This window comes from Drosophila bipectinata, chromosome 3R (genome assembly GCF_030179905.1).
Source record: "Drosophila bipectinata strain 14024-0381.07 chromosome 3R, DbipHiC1v2, whole genome shotgun sequence".
Taxonomy (NCBI): Eukaryota; Metazoa; Arthropoda; class Insecta; order Diptera; family Drosophilidae; genus Drosophila; species Drosophila bipectinata.
Window position 1 is genome coordinate 13169859 of NC_091739.1, and position 19845 is coordinate 13189703.

The 19845-nt window shown below is 43.5% G+C and overlaps 8 protein-coding genes across 12 annotated transcripts in view; 4 read left to right on the forward strand and 4 right to left on the reverse strand.

Moving 5' to 3' along the window:
* The window catches only part of LOC108129638 (uncharacterized), a 29667-nt gene extending 27501 nt beyond the window's left edge, over window positions 1–2166 (reverse strand). For all 3 annotated transcript variants that reach the window (XM_017247793.3, XM_017247795.3, XM_017247792.3), the window contains exon 1: window positions 1349–2166. The gene's annotated coding sequence lies outside the window, so the exon portion shown is untranslated. The remainder of the gene's footprint in view (window positions 1–1348) is intronic.
* Window positions 2167–2485: 319 nt separating this feature from the next.
* On the forward strand, window positions 2486–4202 carry aurA (aurora A). Its single transcript, XM_017248160.3, has 3 exons — window positions 2486–2833; window positions 2891–3164; window positions 3223–4202. The coding sequence occupies exons 1-3, from the start codon at window positions 2717–2719 to the stop codon at window positions 4041–4043; spliced, it is 1212 nt and encodes a 403-aa protein (XP_017103649.2). The 5' UTR covers window positions 2486–2716; the 3' UTR covers window positions 4044–4202.
* Window positions 4140–6859, reverse strand: LOC108129877 (uncharacterized). 3 transcript variants are annotated; one of them, XM_017248156.3, is made up of 5 exons: window positions 6597–6858; window positions 6216–6544; window positions 5859–6158; window positions 4949–5678; window positions 4140–4891 (listed from the first exon to the last, which is right to left on the reverse strand). In XM_017248156.3, exons 1-5 carry the CDS (start codon window positions 6754–6756, stop codon window positions 4833–4835), a joined length of 1578 nt encoding a protein of 525 aa, XP_017103645.2. In that variant the 5' UTR covers window positions 6757–6858; the 3' UTR covers window positions 4140–4832. The 3 variants fall into 3 exon arrangements, with proteins under 3 accessions (XP_017103645.2, XP_017103646.2, XP_017103644.2); XM_017248157.3 differs by having other exon boundaries at window positions 5892–6158; window positions 6597–6857; XM_017248155.3 differs by having other exon boundaries at window positions 4949–6158; window positions 6597–6859.
* A 226-nt stretch (window positions 6860–7085) lies between these two features.
* On the forward strand, window positions 7086–8198 carry RpS29 (ribosomal protein S29). Its single transcript, XM_017248172.3, has 3 exons — window positions 7086–7245; window positions 7662–7761; window positions 7826–8198. The coding sequence occupies exons 1-3, from the start codon at window positions 7184–7186 to the stop codon at window positions 7832–7834; spliced, it is 171 nt and encodes a 56-aa protein (XP_017103661.1). The 5' UTR covers window positions 7086–7183; the 3' UTR covers window positions 7835–8198.
* A 938-nt stretch (window positions 8199–9136) lies between these two features.
* On the forward strand, window positions 9137–12162 carry LOC108129883 (uncharacterized). The gene is made up of 4 exons (XM_017248168.3): window positions 9137–9709; window positions 10815–11363; window positions 11424–11618; window positions 11679–12162. Exons 1-4 carry the CDS (start codon window positions 9406–9408, stop codon window positions 11894–11896), a joined length of 1266 nt encoding a protein of 421 aa, XP_017103657.2. The 5' UTR covers window positions 9137–9405; the 3' UTR covers window positions 11897–12162.
* An 816-nt stretch (window positions 12163–12978) lies between these two features.
* On the reverse strand, window positions 12979–13451 carry MtnA (Metallothionein A). Its single transcript, XM_017247405.3, has 2 exons — window positions 13295–13451; window positions 12979–13221 (listed from the first exon to the last, which is right to left on the reverse strand). Exons 1-2 carry the CDS (start codon window positions 13314–13316, stop codon window positions 13121–13123), a joined length of 123 nt encoding a protein of 40 aa, XP_017102894.1. The 5' UTR covers window positions 13317–13451; the 3' UTR covers window positions 12979–13120.
* Window positions 13452–13695: 244 nt separating this feature from the next.
* LOC108129865 (GTP-binding protein Di-Ras2) lies at window positions 13696–17073 on the forward strand. Its single transcript, XM_070280900.1, has 5 exons — window positions 13696–14088; window positions 14463–14793; window positions 14849–15034; window positions 15091–15162; window positions 15224–17073. Exons 2-5 carry the CDS (start codon window positions 14623–14625, stop codon window positions 15494–15496), a joined length of 702 nt encoding a protein of 233 aa, XP_070137001.1. The 5' UTR covers window positions 13696–14088; window positions 14463–14622; the 3' UTR covers window positions 15497–17073.
* A 405-nt stretch (window positions 17074–17478) lies between these two features.
* LOC108129864 (uncharacterized) lies at window positions 17479–19787 on the reverse strand. The gene is made up of 5 exons (XM_017248141.3): window positions 19439–19787; window positions 19127–19375; window positions 18928–19068; window positions 18604–18871; window positions 17479–18543 (listed from the first exon to the last, which is right to left on the reverse strand). Exons 1-5 carry the CDS (start codon window positions 19685–19687, stop codon window positions 18086–18088), a joined length of 1365 nt encoding a protein of 454 aa, XP_017103630.2. The 5' UTR covers window positions 19688–19787; the 3' UTR covers window positions 17479–18085.
* Between the last annotated feature and the right edge of the window lie 58 nt (window positions 19788–19845).

The window sequence follows — 19845 nt, forward strand, 5'->3', positions numbered from 1 at the left end:
TTTGTCGATTTCTGCATATTTTTGGCATGGGAATATTTGGCATTTTGTTGGAATTTTGTTTTGGTTTTCCAGTTGCCAGATAGAAATTCATAAATGCATTTGGCTGTGAGTCATAGATACATAGATACAATTGTAGGATTCGGGCAGTGGATAAGATTGCCTAAGATAAAGGCTTAAAAGACAAACATTATTATTATTTGCACACGCCATGCTTTTTAATTAAAAAGATAAATTATTTGAAAATCTGTTATCTCATTCAATTTTGTATCAAATTGAGATTGGAGCTCCACTACAACTCCAACTCCAACTCAACTCTCATGACTCCATTTGGAGTCTCTTGTGCAATTCACTGATTATCTCATAATCATCTTCTCGTGTGCTTCAATTTGTCTTCAAGATACTTTTTCTCTCTCGGCGGCTTAATGATGCTCGACAACAACAACTAGCCATGGATTACATAAATAAATCAAATAAAGATACGAAAACAACAGATTTTATTAAGTTGCGCTTGCATTTCAATTTTGGTATTTACAACATTTTTTTTTTGTATTTGTTATTTTTTTTTTTGTTATTTTGTCGGTTGCTGTTGTTTTCCACTTGATTTATGCCGATTTTGGCGAGCCGCATTCCGTTTTCATGAAATTTAAGTGAAAGTTGAGCAAGTTCAGCCAAAGGTTGTGTCAATGAACTGGACTCTGGCTGGGATGTGGTGCCCAAATTAGGGCCGTCTGTCTAGGTGTCAAGGTGTTGCAGTAATTCGCTTGGTATAGTAAATCCCAATTGGCTTATCAGGTGTTGGCCTACCACTCACGTGGCTAAAATAAACCGATGATCACAGGCTATTTAGATTATTGGCCTAATCGAATACAGGGGGACTTGGTTAAAGGAGATGCTAAGTTTTGGGTGATATTTGGAGTATTAAATCTGATATTTTATTAAAAAAAGGCGAGTAAAGAAATATTTGGAGTAGTATTTATTTTATTTTTAATACAGCTGATTAAGAGGTGACTAAAAACAAAGAAAGTGTTAACTTTTAGACAAGATATCGGATATTTTTTCAGAGATTTTATTTTTAATAAAAAAAAGAGGCTATCCAAGATTAATTTTAATATTATCTCAGGCCCTTTTCCAACTCTTTCCACCATTCCATTATAGACAAAGTAGTTCGGCTAACTAAAAATATAAAAAATTACTAAATAATAATTTAAATTTAAACCCAATTGCGTTGTATGGTTATCTAGAATGTCCCACTAAGCCTTAAGCCCCATAACCCCTCTATTTGTTCAGAATGGGGCAGTCTGTGTTATGGACTGCCGTCTGTAGGGCTTAAAGGGGATTTATAACTCACCTGGTGGAGGCAGCAGGTAACTGGTGGCTGGCTGGCTGGCGATAAGAAGGAGGCCACGCGCAAGAGTTTCGGAATAGGGAATAGCAATACCAATTACTCGTTCACTTTCGATTTGATCGGCCGATAAGGCATTAACACAAAAAATCGGTGTTAACACTTTCGGGTTTAAATAAAGAACCAAAAACACACTTTATTTCCAAAAATCCGTAGATCTTTTTCAATTTTTTTTTTATAAATTTTCTTGTTTTATTTTTCACGTTTTATGTGTGTCTCGCTTGCTCTTTGGGGCGGGGAAGGGGGGCGCCTTTTATCGGTCTGTTCGTTTTAACCGGTTTTTGTTTATGCTGTATGTTTATGCTGCTGGTTCGCGGGGCGAGTGTGTGTGTGTTGTTGTTTCTTTTACTCCTTTTGGCTAGCTGCTTGGAAAATATGCTGCAATTGCATCTACCAGAATGTTGGACATATATTCCCAGCCACTTGTTGAATTTAAATACACAAACTTCGACACTCCCGCAATAAAAAAAGTAAAATAGTAAACAAGACACGGATTGAAACGTTCACGCAGGCGCAGAGCGAAGAGTTTTTCAATGGAATTTTGGTACACGGGTGTTAAAATATTCTTGGCCCGTTGGGTTTTTCTTCGCATTGAGTTTTCCCGACTATTGGTTTTCCCCGCTACGACTTGAGTTTTCTTTGGCTTGACTCGCACAACTTTCCGCACGACGCGACTCGTATACCTGAACACCGAACACCTGTTGCGCGAAATGTTTATGTCGGTTGGCTTACGTTGCTTTTCGAAGTGTGACCGTTTCGATGAAAGCGGGTACAGTTTACAGCATCTTAACAGACATTCCATCATACAGCTCTTTCTGTTAAAAACGATAGGCAATAGAGATGATACTGTTGTTGGGGTCCATCCAATTTTTGGTTTATTTCTATTAATAATGGCAATTTGAACTTTACAGACTGAGTTAATAAAGAATTTATAATATATTTTTTTCTCGTTTCTTTAAAAGAGTCCAGAAATCTCTTTTTTCTATCAAAACTTTTTTGGAATTTCCCAATATCATTTACCTCTTTTTTTTAGTTGAATTCTAATATTAAATGTCACAGTATATGTAATTTATATAATAAAAATGTCAAAAGTTTCAAAGAGAATCCCTTGAAACCCATTTCCCGCTCGATTTCAAAAAGGAAGTGACCAAAAATAACATTTCACTTGGCCACACTGAATCACGCACACACCCGCTTCATAATTCAAACAAACGGCAAATTAGTATCTTCTCACAATAGCAGTTTTTTAATTTAATTTTATTTGTTTGGACCAAATTTGTGTTCTTGTTTTGTTATAATTTGATCGGTGTCGCCATGTCCCATCCCAACAACAATGTGCTGCGCCCCAAGGACAACGCACTGTCCTGGAAACCGGAAAACTCGGCTCATGTCCTTGGCTTGCAGAAGAAAAACTTGCTTCAGACGAAAAAGGTGGGTGTTTTCTGCTAGGTATTTGGGAAATATTAATGTAAAAACCTTGCGATTCAGCCGAACGGCGAAAACTTGGCACCTGCGGTGAGCAAGCCGCTTCCAATGACCAGTAAACCCGGAGCAGGAGGAACCAGCGTCCAGGCGGCCTCAACAGCTCCACCTGCAGCTCCTGTATTCCAAAAGCCTCTGGCGCCCCCAGTGAAGAAGGCTCCCTCTGAGTTTGTGGCTCCTGCACCAGTTGCAGCTTCTAAGACTGATAAACCCTCCACGGCTGCTGCCGCAGACACCTCTGGAGCCACAACAAGCACTAATGCAGAGAAAGGCAAGACTGGTGGGTATTTGGAATCTCAGTAAATAAAATTCACTGCAATTCCTTCAATATTTCCCAGAATCCCAGCCTCCGAAGGCAAAGAAAACATGGCAGCTAAGCAACTTTGATATCGGCCGCATGCTGGGCCGCGGAAAGTTTGGAAATGTGTACTTGGCCCGCGAGAAGGAGTCCCAGTTTGTGGTGGCACTGAAAGTTCTCTTTAAGCGTCAAATTGACGAGTCAAAAGTGGAGCACCAGGTGCGCCGTGAGATCGAAATTCAGTCGCATTTGCGACATCCGCACATCCTACGTCTCTATGCCTACTTTCACGATGATGTGCGCATCTATTTGATATTGGAGTACGCGCCCCAAGGTACTCTCTTCAACGCCCTACAAGCTCAGCCTTTGAAGCGCTTCGATGAACGCCAGTCGGCCACTTACATACGCTCCTTGTGCTCGGCTCTTCTTTACCTACACGAACGGGACATCATCCATCGAGACATCAAGCCGGAGAACCTTCTGCTGGGCCACAAAGGCGTTCTCAAGATCGCCGACTTCGGCTGGTCCGTACATGAGCCCAACTCCATGCGCATGACGCTCTGCGGCACGGTCGATTATCTACCTCCAGAAATGGTCCAGGGCAAGCCTCACACCAAGAACGTTGACCTCTGGAGCCTCGGAGTGCTGTGCTACGAACTGCTGGTGGGCCATGCTCCCTTTTTCTCGAAGACGTTTGACGAGACCTACAAGAAGATTCTGAAGGGAGACTATAAGCTGCCGGAGCATGTCTCCAAGGCGGCGGCCCACTTGATTTCCAAGCTTCTGGTGTTGAATCCACTACATCGCCTGCCATTAGACCAGGTGATGGTACACCCCTGGATCCTGGCGCACACGCAGTAAAATTCCCGTTTTGAGTTGTTCTTTCATTGAGTTTAGTTAAGCGGCAGCGCGAATATAATTAAATCTTAAATATTTATGTAGCCAGCTACCAGAAAATAACATTTATGCATTAAGTTTATTATTATCATTACCAATAAAGTTTGTGTGTGTTTACAATCATGGCTTAAGTGGCTACCTAATCTCTAGCGAAATGAGTGGGTGCGGCGACAAAAACACAGGCAACATTGCCCAAATGCAGTGCAGCGAGTTATTTTTATCACAGAAAACCAAGTACAAAATAATATTGTACGGAGATGGAAACCACAGGAGTGTCGGTTGATCTTCGATATGAGCGAGAGTTTTGTGATGAAGGTATCTGATTATAAAAATTATTGCAAGTACACATTATAGATCAAAATAGGTTAGCTATAGCTTTGCGACAAAATTCTTGTAAAGCTGAACCGAGCCAGTCTTAATACTAAATCGTTTCATTCAATGAACTTTCTGCCTCCGGCCTCCTCCCCATCTCAGAGTATTTCCTTTGGGCTTTCGTTGGAGAAGTGGAGTGTGGTGGTCATGAGCTTTAAACTTACTTATAGACTATATGCAGCTTAGGGCGTTCTTACATCGATTTCTTCTAACATTCATTATAATACACATTCAAGTTTCCATCGAATGGTTTATCCAACTTCAAAATAAATTCCAAATAATTCATAATTTCCATCATGGTTTTCTATAAAGGGCTTGGGTTACTTCTTTGCACACAATCCCGTCCAGGAATCATCCAAGAATCATAAAATATTACACAGTTTAATGTCTAACGGCCTCTCCTCCCTTCTTTCGTGCCGCTGCATTGGAGTAGTCGTCCTCTGCAATTGAGAATTCTTATAGCCCTTTCAGTTTTCTTATAAAACTATAATTCTTACCATCCGGATCCTCATCCATGCCATCTTCCAAATGAATGCCCTCAGGGAATTCCTTTCCTTGGTCAGCCATGATCTCGTTGTTTAGATTGTCGTTTTCCAGCAAGTGCTGCGGTTGCTTTACCGCCACGTCCCCCACATCATCATCATCGTCGCCCTCAGCTCCCTCACCGCCACCCCCGCCTCCCGCTCCCAGTTGTTCGGCCATTTGCTTGGCCGGCTCATCGGGCACTGGACCAGGACCCTGAGCTGGCAATTCGCCATCGAAGAGGTTCTGACCACCTCCCGCTGCCGGTAGGTTGAAACTGGGCTCGTTCAAGGCGTCTTTGACTTCATGAGCGCCCGAGTCCTCGAGCGGCTTGGGCGCCACACCCAAGTTCCGATTGTTCTCCAGATCATTTACAGCATTGGCATAACGATTGTTGTTCTCGTTCTTGGGCAGCTCCTCGGCGGCAGTGTCCACGTCGACAGCATCCCCCTTACCATCTACTTTGGTGTCCTCAAAGTTGTCAGGAATGGGCGCGACGTTCTCGGGCAGCTTGCGCTCTGGCTTTGCAGGCGGAAGTGCCAGAGGTGGAAGCCCGCTACTGCTGCTACTCGCAACCTTGGGTGCTACCGAGGCGTTGGGCGCCGGAGTGCTGCTCTTGCGCGGAGCACTCAGGGGTGAAACCTGACCGTCGGACAGTTGAGGCTCCTCTTGCTGCTGCTTCTCGCTCAACGCCTTTGGGACAATCTGAAAGTTTTCAACAGAGTTTAGTATCAAGCTATGATTGTTGCGCACAGCGAAGGGCAGCAGTGGCTGCTGTTCTTTCTGCGGCTCGTGTTCCACAATCCCGCCACCAAGGCCCTTAGTTGTATTGTTAGTAGCTGAAGCTGTTTGGTTTTGTTTTGGGTTAGTTGCTAGCAGATTTACCCCGCCGCCAATCCTGTAGAGGCCGTCACTCACTTGCACTTGGGCGTCGAAGGACTTCTCGTTTCGTGGCTTCTCGATGCTATGGGCTAACTGACCAGGGCTCGAGTGCCGAGTGGTAGGAGTTTGCTCGGCCGGCTTGTTTAGTTGCTGCTGCTGCTGTGAGTCCTGGTGGCCATGGGCTGGTGCCTCTGCCGGTTGTACTTTCGGTACGTAATGGCAGTTTGCTTTAAATTCCGTAAGGGAACTTTCCAGGGCGTGTATCTTGCGCTCCGAGTCGCGTTGCAGTTTCTCCAGTTTTTCCTAATTTACAAAGAAGGTAGGTTATAAAAAGTTTATTTTTTGAATAACTATTATTACCTTCCAGCCTGCCACTTCCTGTTCTTTGACAGCCTTGTCTTTGTGCACGTCGGCCAGGAGTTTCTGTAGTTTCTGGTCGAAGGTATTGGTGTCGGCGATGTGTTTCTTCTTGCTATTAACGCACTCAGCTTCTAGATCAGCGTACTTGATCTCCAGCAGCTTGTGCTTCTCCAGCTGAGTCTCAAACTTCTCCTGCAGAGCCCGCTCCGTTTCCTGCTGCTTTTGGGCTGCCTCCGCCAGCTGACCTTCGTACTTCTCCTGCAGGCTCATCTTCTCCGTGCGCAGCAAACTCATACGTTTCTCGGCGGTTAGCTTTTCGGCAGTCAAAGCTGCAAAGGCACTTATTAGGGATATGAAATTATGTTTGGAATCAATACCCACATTGCATTTGTACACTGAGACCTTCCTGAAAGGCGCGGCTCTCGTCCAATTGGTGTTGGGACATTTGGTAAATAACAATCATCATGATGAGCACCAGGAACATGCTCATCAGAATGCAGAGACGCACGCGCCCAGTGCGTGCAAAGCGAGTTGAGCTCATTTTTACTTAGAAATACCAATTAACACCTTTCTTTTTCTGAAGGAATGTAATTGCAGCGAAAAAGTTCTGCTGGTGTTGCGAAATTCTTTTGTTGTGCTTACAAGACAGTGCTGGTAAGCGACTGACTGGGAATAATCTTGAGAGAAATGTTAATTTGTTCATAATACGTTGAAATTAATGATCAAGGAAAGTTTTAAAAAATGTATTACTTCTTTTTAAATAGTAATATAATGTAAAAAGTTTACTTAAAGCGAATAAAAACATGATAAGAACTTTGTTCCATTTCCCACTGTTCCCTTTTAACGCAGACAATACGACGTTGGAGTAACCAACACTATGCGGTATTCGACAGCCCTGGTCACCTGGCTTCCTTCTTTTCCCAACACTGACTTCCCTTCTTTTCGAATTTTCTCGTATTGACGCCAACATGGGTTTCGCTACTCTCTGGTACTCGCATCCCCGCAAATACGGCCAAGGCTCCCGATCCTGGTAAGTTTCATGATCCCCATTGCTTGGCGCACCCTTAGATGCTCGATTTGTTCAAATGCTTGTACCTTAACTCCGTATTTTGCACTTTATTCGTTTGCCTGTAGAAAGTGAGGTTAATCACGACCCGCTTGTTTCACGCATGGCTCTGCCTGTTAATAATTTATTTAGTTGTTGAATCGTAATTCACTCAGTGTTCAATATCTTTTGCCCCCGGTTGAGTACGGAAATAAGTGTTTAAGCATCTTGAACAGTTTCCTTAATTAAGGGTGGCCAAAGTAAAAGTTGCACGAGGCACTGGCTCCGCCTTCCTCCTGGCAGTGGAGCAGCCAAGAGCAACGATAGCTTAGCTATTGCATTGTGCCAATTTCTGGATGTGTATGGTAGGACGTATTAGTAATCAAATATATATATTTCAGCCGTGCCTGCTCCAACCGCCACGGTCTGATCCGCAAGTACGGCCTGAACATCTGCCGTCAGTGCTTCAGGGAATACGCCAACGACATTGGCTTCAAGAAGGTAAGGTTGCATGACATTCTCCCATTTTGAATGCGAAACTAACTTTAATCTCTCTGCCTTGCAGCTGGACTAAATGCCCACTTCGAAATTAGGCACGCTTCGGGCGTGTCGCCAAACCACATTCAGCATATTAATATAAGTAATCGCCCGCAAATGGGGGAAGGCTTATATTAATATGCCGGCAACAGCAACAACAGTAGCAGCAACAACCATAATCATTTGGGGATTTAAGCGACGATACAGCTGAAAACGTGTGCAGAACTCTCACATCTGGATCCAATTCCAAAGAAAATAAATCATCATTTGTTTACAAACGAAAAAGCCAGCACAGCTCACACGATTCTAACAGTCATCACCTTCTGGGAAGGATCATTGTTAAAATAGTAGTTTGTTTAAATCTCCGCCTGATTAAACCTATAACAAGAAACGTAAACAAACATTGTGTTATGCTTTGTCGGAAAATGTGAGCACTTCCTTATTTTCATTTTTATGAAGAGCGGTGTCAGATGATAATGCAAATTATGCCGAAAGCCAAACAATCTGCAACCGGTTTGAGGCACTAAAGAGCGCCACATCCAGACTTTAATCTCTTGGCTGGCAATTATTATTTAGCGAATGTGAAGACCGGGGTTTTGACTGCCGAATATTTTTTTAGCTGTGGGGCTTTTGAAAAGTTACCAAATGATGTACAAGTCGTAATTACCTTATCAGATTGGAACTAACCAGCTGATGGCATTTGACATTTCAAACTTACCCTTAATAGTTTTAAATTATTAATCAGTGATGCATTATAGATGGCAGGCTTTAAAAACATGTTTTTTTGCGACGTTTTAGTACCCTTTCGGCCTTTGATATTTTTAATAATCTTTAACAATTATTTTTTTTATGCGAATTACAATGCAACCTCTTTGATTTTTTTAATGTCTTTGTTGAGATTGTTGCCTTAGGATTCGTGAGAAATTATTGGCATGATGTAACCATATTATGATCATCAATTGCGGGCCTCTGAAGTTAGAAAGTCGGTCTTAATCCAAGGGTATTATTGTAAGATAGTACTTTTAAAAATTTACAACATTTAAGAAAACTAAATGAAAAGTTTCTTCAGCCAAAATAATTACCCCTTTAACCTTCTTAATGATGTGTCCTTTTGGAAAGACGGAAGTATTTTTTCCGACACTTCCTCATTTCTACGACGACAGTGGGTTAGTGGCGTCCCACACTGTCGCTCCATCGTTACCCACATATACCCGTTACTAGGTGGTGCAGTGAGTGCACTGGAAGGCAGCTAAAAGCCCATTAGTCCCGCGAGCAAAACAAAAGTGAAAAACCAGTTTGGGGCACGGCACGGCGCTAAAGAGCGGGTCAGTCCCCCACTGTGGCTCTCTTAGCTGCCGCTTGGCTACCTCGGCCACCTCGAACTCTGCTCGAAGCTCTGCTCAGGTTGGTCTCGCTGCCGAAAATACAATTTTGCACATTCGCCAATTGGGCTTGGGCTTGGGAGTCTGACGCGGTCGGTCGGTGTTAAAACAACGTTGTCGCGCTTGCCTAATAACCACTACAATGTGTAGTGACTACTAGCCAGGTGCCAGGTGCTACAGATTCCAGGTCATCATCGGTTGAGTGAACTCCAGTGCTCCAGACGCAATGCGATTGCTCTGGTTGCAGCTTCTAGCTGCCATTTATCTCACCATATTCATAGATTGTGCAACATCAGCATCACGTTCCCGGGGAGTTGCACAATATAAACTCCCACTGCCAGTGCCAGCCAATGAAGCAGCACAAAATCAGGGTGCGGGTGGTGGTCCAGCAGGAGAGGATCCATCCAAGCGGCAACAGCATCAGCAGCGCAGGCGCATGCAGGTTATCCGTCGAAGGAAACCCATTGGAGGAAACTCCACAAGTACTACAACAACAACAACTACAACATCAACTACTACAACAACAACAAGTGAGTGGCGGTGTCCAGGTGCAGTGGGTCTTTGTCCAATTGCACTTAGCCTGGTGACTGCTTCAAAAGTCACGCAAAACTGGTCGAAGATGCTGGCACTGACCTAGCTACGTTTGATTCGATTTTGATTTCGGCCATAAAGATAAATGTTGGCTAAAATAGTGACTAACAAGTGGTCTTTATTAGTTAGCATAGAGTTGGGGCTTCACACCATAGAAGGATCTACCATTTAAGGAGGTGTTCCTCTTAGATTAGGATTTAAAACTCCTCCAGAAATGATTTATTTTTGATTAAATATATTTTGAGCTTTATGCTTTATAAGTACTCTTAATAGTAAGATAAGATAAAGCTATAAAAGATATAAAGATACTTTTTATTATTCGCTTAGCACTTGCAGAATCAAAGTGCCCATTAAACCTGATATACCCGTTTGGAGCTGACCAGCTCGGTGGTCAGTAGGTGCATAGGTTAGGTGTTGAGCTGGCGTCGATATCTGGAGCAGCGGAGCTTTCGAATCGGCGTGCAGCAGGAGACCTTGGCTAAATCCAAGCCAGACACTCAGAGCGATATACGGATCCAAGGCCGCGATTTATTGGGGGCTAGGCCTTAAGTAATTTGCATGTTCATGCTCTCATTTGGGGTCTTTAGAATCATAAACCTATGAATTTTCCTATTTTTTCAGGGGTAGACTAATTAAAGGTGCCCTGAACTTGGCCGGACATTAGATAGGAAGGTTTTATAGAACATCTTAATATTACTACTTCAAAGGGTTAATGCCCAGCTCATTGGATGATTCACTTGCTGGTCCGAGACCCCAGTTTGGCAATCTTTGTGTAATTGCTATGGGAACAGGTGGCTTGTGGAGTGGGTGGGAAGCCAACAGCGTTGGCCAACAGGCTCCGCTTCAGCGGCAATTGTTGATCCACCATTCAGGTTGCTGGCTGAATAATAAAAGCCAAAACTGAAACAAAAAATTCCGAATCAAAACGGTCTTTTATGAGTGTCGGGAACTGCGCTTTACTTGACGTGTAATGTCTGTTATTTGGAGCAGAAACACTAATGCCCACTGAGCACATAGCTAACCGACTTTCCACACTCCCTCCAGCGCCGCGTCCCAGCTTGGCCAACGGCTTCAATTTCCTAAACCCCAGCTTCTGGAGCTTTGGCCAGCAGAGTCTGGTGGCAGTGCGTCCTCCCACCAAACAGCCCCATCCGCCCAAGAAGTTCAAGCCCAAGGAGGAGAAACTCAGTCAAAGGAAGCCGGCAAAACCCACCAACAAACCTATATCTGTGGGGAACTCAACCACAAAAAGGACTTCCCACAGAACCTCCTCCACATCCACAACAACCAGCACCACAACGGAGAAACCCTCTACGGATGGACCCTTTCGTATAGCCCTGCCCACACTGACCTTTCCCAGTGGCCAGGACAAGGTGGGCGACAAAGAGAAGGGAAAACGGGCCGCTGCTGAGCTTCGCCTGAGGTACGATTGTCCTCGGGAGAACGAGGTGCGGTTCCAACTATTCCCGAAGATCTGTAAAACGGACAGGGACTGCGCCGTCTGGCAGAGGGATGAGCTATGCTGCGACATCTTCGGAGCCAGCAGCTGTGTGTCTGGTGTTCCTAAGCCACTGGAGGAGGCTCCACATGCTCGTAGGTCCAACCATATATCCAAACATGTTCCTGGATAATACCCCCTCTTCTGTTTATTAGCTATTTTGGGTTTAATACCCCGGAAATGTCCGAGCAGACCTCTGGCTGAGCTCTGGTGGGATGTACAGGAGTGCAACACGGACATGGACTGCTGGCCCCGGGTCTGCTGTCCAGATGGCCGGAGGCGTTACTGTCGTACCTCGCAGCCGGAGCTGGAAACAGCGCCAGTGCCAGTGAAGCGCTCCTTTGATTACCGTAAGTATATAATACCCTATCTGAAGAAACATAAATTATATATAATGTCTTTATAATTAGTTACGGAGTACTTGGAGTGTACTGCCCCACCCCCGCCCATTTTTGATCTCCATCCGAAGGCCTGCACATCCACTTTGGACTGTTTCCCCAACGTTTGCTGCCAGGAGGCTGGTCTTCGGCACTGTCGGCCGCCCAAGAAATCCGTCCTCACACTGATGGCCAACTTTCTGAACGTCGACTTTGTGAAGCGTTTGGCCCAAAACATTGTTATCAAGTAGGCCATCCATTTCCCACTATTTTTCCGTGGGTGTGTAGGTATGTGCGCCTTCATTAGAACCGTTTCGACACCGCCGTGATATCTCCGTCCGTATTTGTTTGTCGTCGCTGATAACCAAAAACAAAAATCGTTTATACATACATACTATACATGATGTTACTGCGTAGTCAGTTCACCCAACCGATTCATTGTAATCCTCCATAAATGTTCACCTAGCCTAGTATTTAGACTTAAGCTGCATTCGTAGGCTAGCAAAAATAAATGCCAACTACTTATGAACTTAAACGATTATTGAGGGGTTTTCTTAATTCAGGGTCAAGTGTCCAGTGGCCTGAGGTTGAGGGGTCTTTTGTAATATCACTCTGAAACTTTAGGTCATTAATGTCGTGAACTTTAGTAAGTGGAAACCACTCTGTTCTCGTTCTTGACTCACTTTGCTGACATAATAATTGTTTATTTGTAATTGCAAAAGTAATTGTAGATGTCTGGGAGGTTCTCGCACTTTCTGGTTACTTCATAATTAGTAAGTTTTCAAGGGGCATTGGAGCTTGATATGGAGCTTGAAAGCAGTCTGGATCACCATCCAGTTGGCAATTTATTACTCATTTAGAAAGGTTCTCAAATTATAAAGGTCTAAGCCAATAGTTTTATTGTAAAGTCTGGTTATAAGTGCAAGAAAAACATCTTGCAGGTCATCTATTAGCTATTGGGAAGGTTGTTGACTCTTGAATCTATTTTATTGTTCAACATACCTTCCTACCAAAAGTATGGATTAAATCTACTCTTGTAGTTCTATTAATCTGACCTCAACTGTCGCCATATCCACACGTCTTGAAGAAAAACCAAGCAGAGCGGCATGGGCTTTGAAATCCAGCACCCCAGCCAGACAATAGAGGCGTCTCATATTACCCAACAGAATGCTTATACAAACATATATGTTCCCATGGAAATCACTTGACCATCCATTTTCCGCGACGCAGAACGACTCAGAGAGCACGTTTAAAAGAGAATCTAACCTAGAAAGACCCCGGACAAACTGATTACCCAACATAAAAAGTGTAGGATAGGAAAAAAAGAGGCAGCTTAAATTTCAATTACTTTTATTGGACATTGTGCGACGGAAAATGAGAGGAAAGGTATTTTTCTATAATATATAGCTGTCTGAATAATCAGAAGTCAGTTCAGAGTTGAGGATTTGGTCCGGTTTCTGGTCCAGAAGTGTAGCTCACTTGGAGCAGCCGCAGGCGGATTTCTTGTCACCGCCGCACTTGCAGTCCGATCCGCAGTTGCAGGATCCCTTGGTGGTCTGGCTGGCGCATTTGCATCCTGAGAGAATTAAATAAAATATTTATTAGATCGGAAGTCCTTACAGTTTTTGTTTTTATTTTTTCGAACTTACCGCTTCCGCATGGGCAAGGCATCTTGGTTCTTTTTGATTTTTATCACTTTTACTTCACAAGTAAAGATTAGGTTTTCTTGGCTGCTAACCACAACTGATGCAGCTTGAGGAGATGCCCCCGGTTTTATACACTTTCGAACGCGGCTTTCCACACGTCTTTCTCAGTTTTGCGCACGCCGGCCGGCGGTTTACGTTTTCCGATTCTTTGGAGCCGTGTGCAGACCTGGGGGGCTTCGTGGTGTGTAACCCGGCTAAGTGGTTCGAGCGCCAGATGAAAGCTTTCTTGGAAAAGCGCAGGCGCCAAAATACCGTTGGATACGGATACGAATTTCTTGTTTTTTTACGTGTGTGTGTGTGTGTGGGGGCGGCGGGTGGGCGGGTCTCTTATCGGTAGCATAGGACGGCCTGCAGCAGCTAGCTCAGTCACATCGGGCACCAGATCCTGTCCTGCAACGAAACCCAGTGCAACGAAATGCAAGTAAATACTGCGGCGCAATTATCCTTCATCCTCTGATCCTTTGGAACCCCGAAAATTTCCGTATGAGCCAAGTTCTTCCGCCTTTTTGGCGTGTGTTTTTGAAAAGTGGGAAATGCAGTGACAGATAAAATCGATAAATCCGAGTCAAAATAAAACGAGGAAAAACCAACAGCAAAGTTCGCCAGTGTGTGTGTGTGTGTGTGTGTGTGTGCGTGAGGAAGAAAAACAAAAAGTGTGAAAACAGTGCCCAGGAGTCTCCTTCCGGGTTGCGGATGGGGGCGTGCCCAGGACAATCAAGCGGAAGTGAGCAGTTACGGTTTGTGCTCGTAGGGGTTAGAGGGCGGGGGTTAGGGGCATGACATGGGAGGAAACCCATTCGGGACACAGGAACCTCTACGCTATTTATAAAGCCAGTGTTATGGTGAATAATGATGCAGGATGCCGATCTGGCCGTGGACACCGTGCCGTAAAAAATCAATACCGTTCCTTGAACCTGACGGCACATGGCTAAAATTAGCGTCACGCCACACTCACTGCGTACTGCGTTGATTTCCCTTATTTTTTAGGGAACCAACCACCCACCACCCACCCCGTCCACCCGTCCGTGTTACCACCCTTTTTGCCGCCCACTCACCGCCAAAGGTGGTGCGTGCGTAGGTGCCAAAACTGATTTGCTCTTAATCGTTGCAGATAAACGAAAGCATGGCGCCCAAGTAGAACATTCCAACAGCGCCCGCAAGCAAGCCAACTAGGTCCACCGTTCTCTCTTTGAGGATCTCTATCTCTCTCTATCAGCTAGCCTCCGATTCCCAGCAAGAGCCACCTCCACTTCGGAAGCCAGCCGGAAGAGATGACGGAACAAAAGAATCAGGTGACACGCGCTGCCCCGGAGCAGAGCAACGACTACCGGGTGGTGGTCTTTGGTGCCGGCGGCGTGGGCAAGAGCTCGCTGGTGCTCCGATTTATAAAGGGCACATTCCGCGAGAGCTATATACCGACCATCGAGGACACCTACAGACAGGTGAGTTAATAGGAAGCTAGAGATTTCCATGGTACTTCAACTGGGAGCTACACAGGTCATAAGCTGCAACAAGAACATCTGTACGCTGCAAATCACGGACACGACCGGATCGCATCAGTTCCCCGCCATGCAACGGTTGTCGATCTCCAAGGGTCATGCCTTCATCTTGGTCTACTCGGTGTGCTCAAAGCAGAGCTTGGAGGAGCTACGTCCTATCTGGGCTCTCATCAAGGAACTTAAGGTAGGGATGATGTTCATATGCATGGAAATGGAAATTAATTTAAAAATTCTTCACAGGGAGCCGACATTCCAAACATTCCAGTAATGTTGGTGGGCAACAAGTGTGATGAGACTGCGGAACTAAGAGAGGTACCTCATAGAATCTCAAGCTCTGTTAAGAAGACTAATCCTTTCTATGCTATGATTAAAGGTCTCACAGATCGAGGGTCAGGCCCAAGCCACCACCTGGAGCATATCGTTTATGGAGACATCGGCCAAGACGAATCACAATGTGACAGAGCTCTTCCAGGAGCTGCTCAACATGGAGAAGACGCGCACCGTCTCCCTGCAGCTGGACACCAAAAAACAAAAGAAGCAAAAGAAAGAAAAGAAGTCCAAGGACACCAATGGCGCGATTCCGGAGAATGGGGAGGCCAGCGCCAGTGCCAGCGGGGGAGCCAAGGAGAAGTGTCGAGTTATGTAAGCATCGACGTTGGCAGCGGCAGCGGCATCGGCATCGGCATGAGCTTCGGCATCGGATTGCAAGGAGTCGAGTTGAATTGGAATAATTGGAGACGGTGACAGACAAATACTCGCCTTGGGGCAGCAGTGTGTGGTGGAGGTAGAACCACCCACGCGCACCACGCACCACAACAGACACCCACATCACATATAACCCCATACCCCATACCCCACACCCACTCTCACTTACACCCAGAAGCACCCACACCACATATAGAGTTACATCCATACGGGCACTAGAAAAGACATATATATTTATGTATATTTAGGAACCGATTTAAGTCACACCACAATTGCAATTACGACTATATTTTGCATAAGTTATATTCGAGCAGATCTGATCTTCTAGTCGCACAGAATACGATACTATAATATAACTGAAAGACACTCGACGAAAGCTAACACTAAGTTTACGACATAATCGCATCTAAAACGTAACGGCATACATATCAAATGTTTACATAACTGCATGATCCACCACACGATCCATTCATATACATATATAGCCATAGTATCAGAAGAATCTAAATACTATATATCTCTAATTGAAAGCCAAAGTACCTACTTAAAGACATAGAATCTGTATCTACTAACGATATGAATACAAAAAAAATATTTACATGGATCCATAACGGAAGACTTCTCCGTGGGGCATCCGACTAGATGATGCCCTTCTGACTATCATTGCTGTTTAACTATTTACCACCTAACCAGAATAATACAGATTTAGTCAGGACAACCCCTATATCGTCGCATAAGCATAAGCTAATGTATAAAATACTCAGTCGCATCCCAGAGGATTTACCGAAAAAGAAACAGAATTGTTTTTTTGTATTATATTAAATGTGTATGTACAATTTTACACTTATTTGCTGAACAATTTATTGAAAAAAAAGAGCATTTTAATATAAACAGAAATTAAAATGATGAAGATGATACAGCGAGTTAGCTTAAGTGAGGATCAAAGTTCAAAAAACCAATTGCATTCATCAAGTGAGCCATTAAAGGAGCACACGTACACGTACATCGAAGGATATTTGAAGAGCATTTGGAGCACTTTTTGCATTAGCGTAGATGGGATATAAGTTGCCTGTTTTTAAAACACACATACTATATGGTATAACTTAATAATTAACCATTCCCAATTGTGGTATTCGTTATTTTTAATAGTCGGTTGGCTTGTGCGTAGGCGTATGCGTAGGCGTAGGAGTTTAACAAATTCTTTCGCATCGTTTGCTGTTATTTGATATTAAGAGAATTAGTTTTTTAAATTTTACTAATCGGACTAAGTGACTAAACGATATGCTTTAAAATTGCTGCTTAAATTCGTACCAAATCTCGTACCAGCGGCAACTAATTACATTAATTATAATGTTGCCCCAACCACCCTAAACCCCAAACCCATAATATGTTGAGACGAGGTTATATCTTTGGCTGCTGGTCCGCCGTCCAGCAGTGCCGGACAAATAAGTAGAACAGCATGTAAACGTAAACACAAGCCCAGAAGTGAAAGAAAAACACACACACACTAGAAATAAAGTAAATTGTTGAATTCGAGTAGAGAAATTATTAATCAAGATTATGATAGCGGACCAATTTGCGTATAAGATTTGTGAAATCGATTTAGATAAATTCTCTCGTTTTGCCATAGCCATGGATTCTGATAACACAGATATGCCAGCCTTAGTTGAAACTTATATGTATACTTGCTACAGGGTAGTAAGTAGCCCGCCATGCTCTGCCCTGCCCTGTAATTTGGGTTTGCTTCGTGTTTTCTTAGTTTTAGGTCGTTTACCTTTAGGACAGCAAACTGGGTTTTGGGCTAGCTAATATGTATGTGTCGTATATTGGATTACATATTGCATACAATACATTCTCCACTTATGCGATACAATGCGTAAAAATATTAAGTTGCATACAAATTATAATAAAAATGAATTGTAATTAAAGTATAATACAATTTAAGTGCATGATTTAACATACAACGAATAAATATATTTACACCGATTATCTTTACTAATTTTTTTCTTACAAATATATACACACACCATATGGATCTATATACATAGATATATGAATAATATGTATATTAAATATATTAGTTGTATACATATTGAATTAGATTTTACACGATTCGATAGACCGAATATTTAATTATCGCTTACATTCAATTAATATGCAACTCCACTGCAGCCCACTGCTAATAATATCGAATCTATATATATAAAAGATCTCTGGGCTTTACGTTGTAAATATAAAGGATCAACAAGTTACATAAAAAATATATCCGATTTTTGAAAGGCCGGCAGCGCAATAATAACAGACATAATATAACAGTTGGTGGCCTACTTAAAAAGATCTTATTGTTGAAGATTTAACTTAATAACACTTATCGTGCAAATGAAAATAAGAACACGCAAAATAATTTAAATAAAGAAAATTTAACTATGACAAATCAACCTAAAATAGAATTACTCATTGAGCTTTTAAGGATTGGGTTTGACTCATAAAAAATCACGGACATGTATTTGTAAAACAAAAAAATCGGCAGCTAAATGTCTTCGGTGTCATCCACCAATGTGAAGCCTTCCTCCTGAATGCTGCTCTGGCTTTTGGTACTGCTCTGGCTCTTTGTGCTGCTATCACTTACATCAAGGCTTTCCTTTTTTTCTGGCGTTGATGGAGGAGGAGGAGCCTCCAGGGGTTCCATCACCTCTTGGACCCCTGAAACTCCGGGTAGCTGCTGTATTTGCGGTTGTTGAACGCTTGTTACTGTCATCACGTTAAGCAGCATTTTCAAATTTTCTCCGGATATGCAATCGACTCCCGGCTCTCTTGCCGCAATCGACGGTACGGTAGCATTCGGGGCGGGAGGATTACCGCCTCTATGGAGTAATGAGCCCCAGGCTTTGGGGCTGATTATGTACTTAAATGTAAGTTTTATAATATATCCAACCAAAGCAATCAAGAATAATGGTGCGATATAACAATACGGCCATCCCAAGTTAGCTATGGGAAATAGTATGCTTTATAGACTCGAGATTAGAAATTTTTAGCCGTGGAACTTACTGGATAGTCTCGTCATGGTGTGCGTAACTCTTTCGAGGAGAATCTCCAACTGCTTGAAGAACAAATCATTCATGTACATAAGAAATACTTGATCGGGCAAACAATACGAAATACTGATCTTGGACGACTTCCTTAACATCTCTTTCCGCTTCTCTGCTGCAGATTCGATGTACACGAAGCTTTTCAGTTTGGCAAACCACGAATTTGCGCTATAGCTAGATTCCTGCTGACTATCAATGACCTCCAACATTGATTCAACTTCCAATTTCTAAATAAAAAAGAATAAATTGAATATGTTTTGCGATTGCACAGGAAAGTACATACTCTATTGCACTCTATATATGTGTAAAAGTATCCAGTTAGGAAACAACCTCCTATGATAATAGAAATTATCCGGAAACCAAAACGTCTGTGCACAATATACCCAAGTAGGATTGCCATAGTTACAACCAGTAAAAATTTCACCTGAAAAAAATGAACGTTTTTAAAAGGAAACTTTTTCCTAATTAGGCGCAACAGGTACCTCGGAAATTTTCGATAGTGCTACGACGTCCTTGAAAATATCCGTAACTAGTGCTAGAACACCGCTCTTCTGGGTATAGGAGCACCCGAACTTGCCGCGATACAGAGGAGCTGTCTCCGCCCTGTCCAGTATTTTGCTCAGCAATACATCCAGATCTCTGGGATCTTGAACGCTTTCCAGTTCATCAAGTTCTGATGGAAGCAGCATAAACAGCAGTGATCGCCTGTAAAGCGCAGACTCAGCATCGAACTATTTACACAAAAATTAGACTCATGACGTCATGTTTCCAGATATGGGCGCAGAAGCACTCACCTGAAGCCGTTTACGCTGGAACAGGAGAGTGGTGAACTTCTTGAAGTATGTCAGAGCCAATGCATCCTCGACGGCAACAGGTGATCTTTCCAGTGCAGCTGGACACTGGCAGTTCTCCGGCTGGCCAAAATCCATGGCCACATCAGACCAGGCTTCGTGCGGATCCGTCCATTCTTCCTCGTTTTGGGTCTCGCAGCATACATTGTTGAATAGCAACAGGAGGCAACCGACTGTTGCGACATTTACCATTTTTACTGTCTGCCTCCTAGGCTTTATTTGCGTCAACACAACGAGCTATATATAAATGATTTGGGAATGGCGCGGTAAAGATGCGGTAGGTGGAACTGGTGTGACCAATTGGCTTACAGTCAGTGATGGCTAGTTATCAAAATCATAAAAAACTTGTA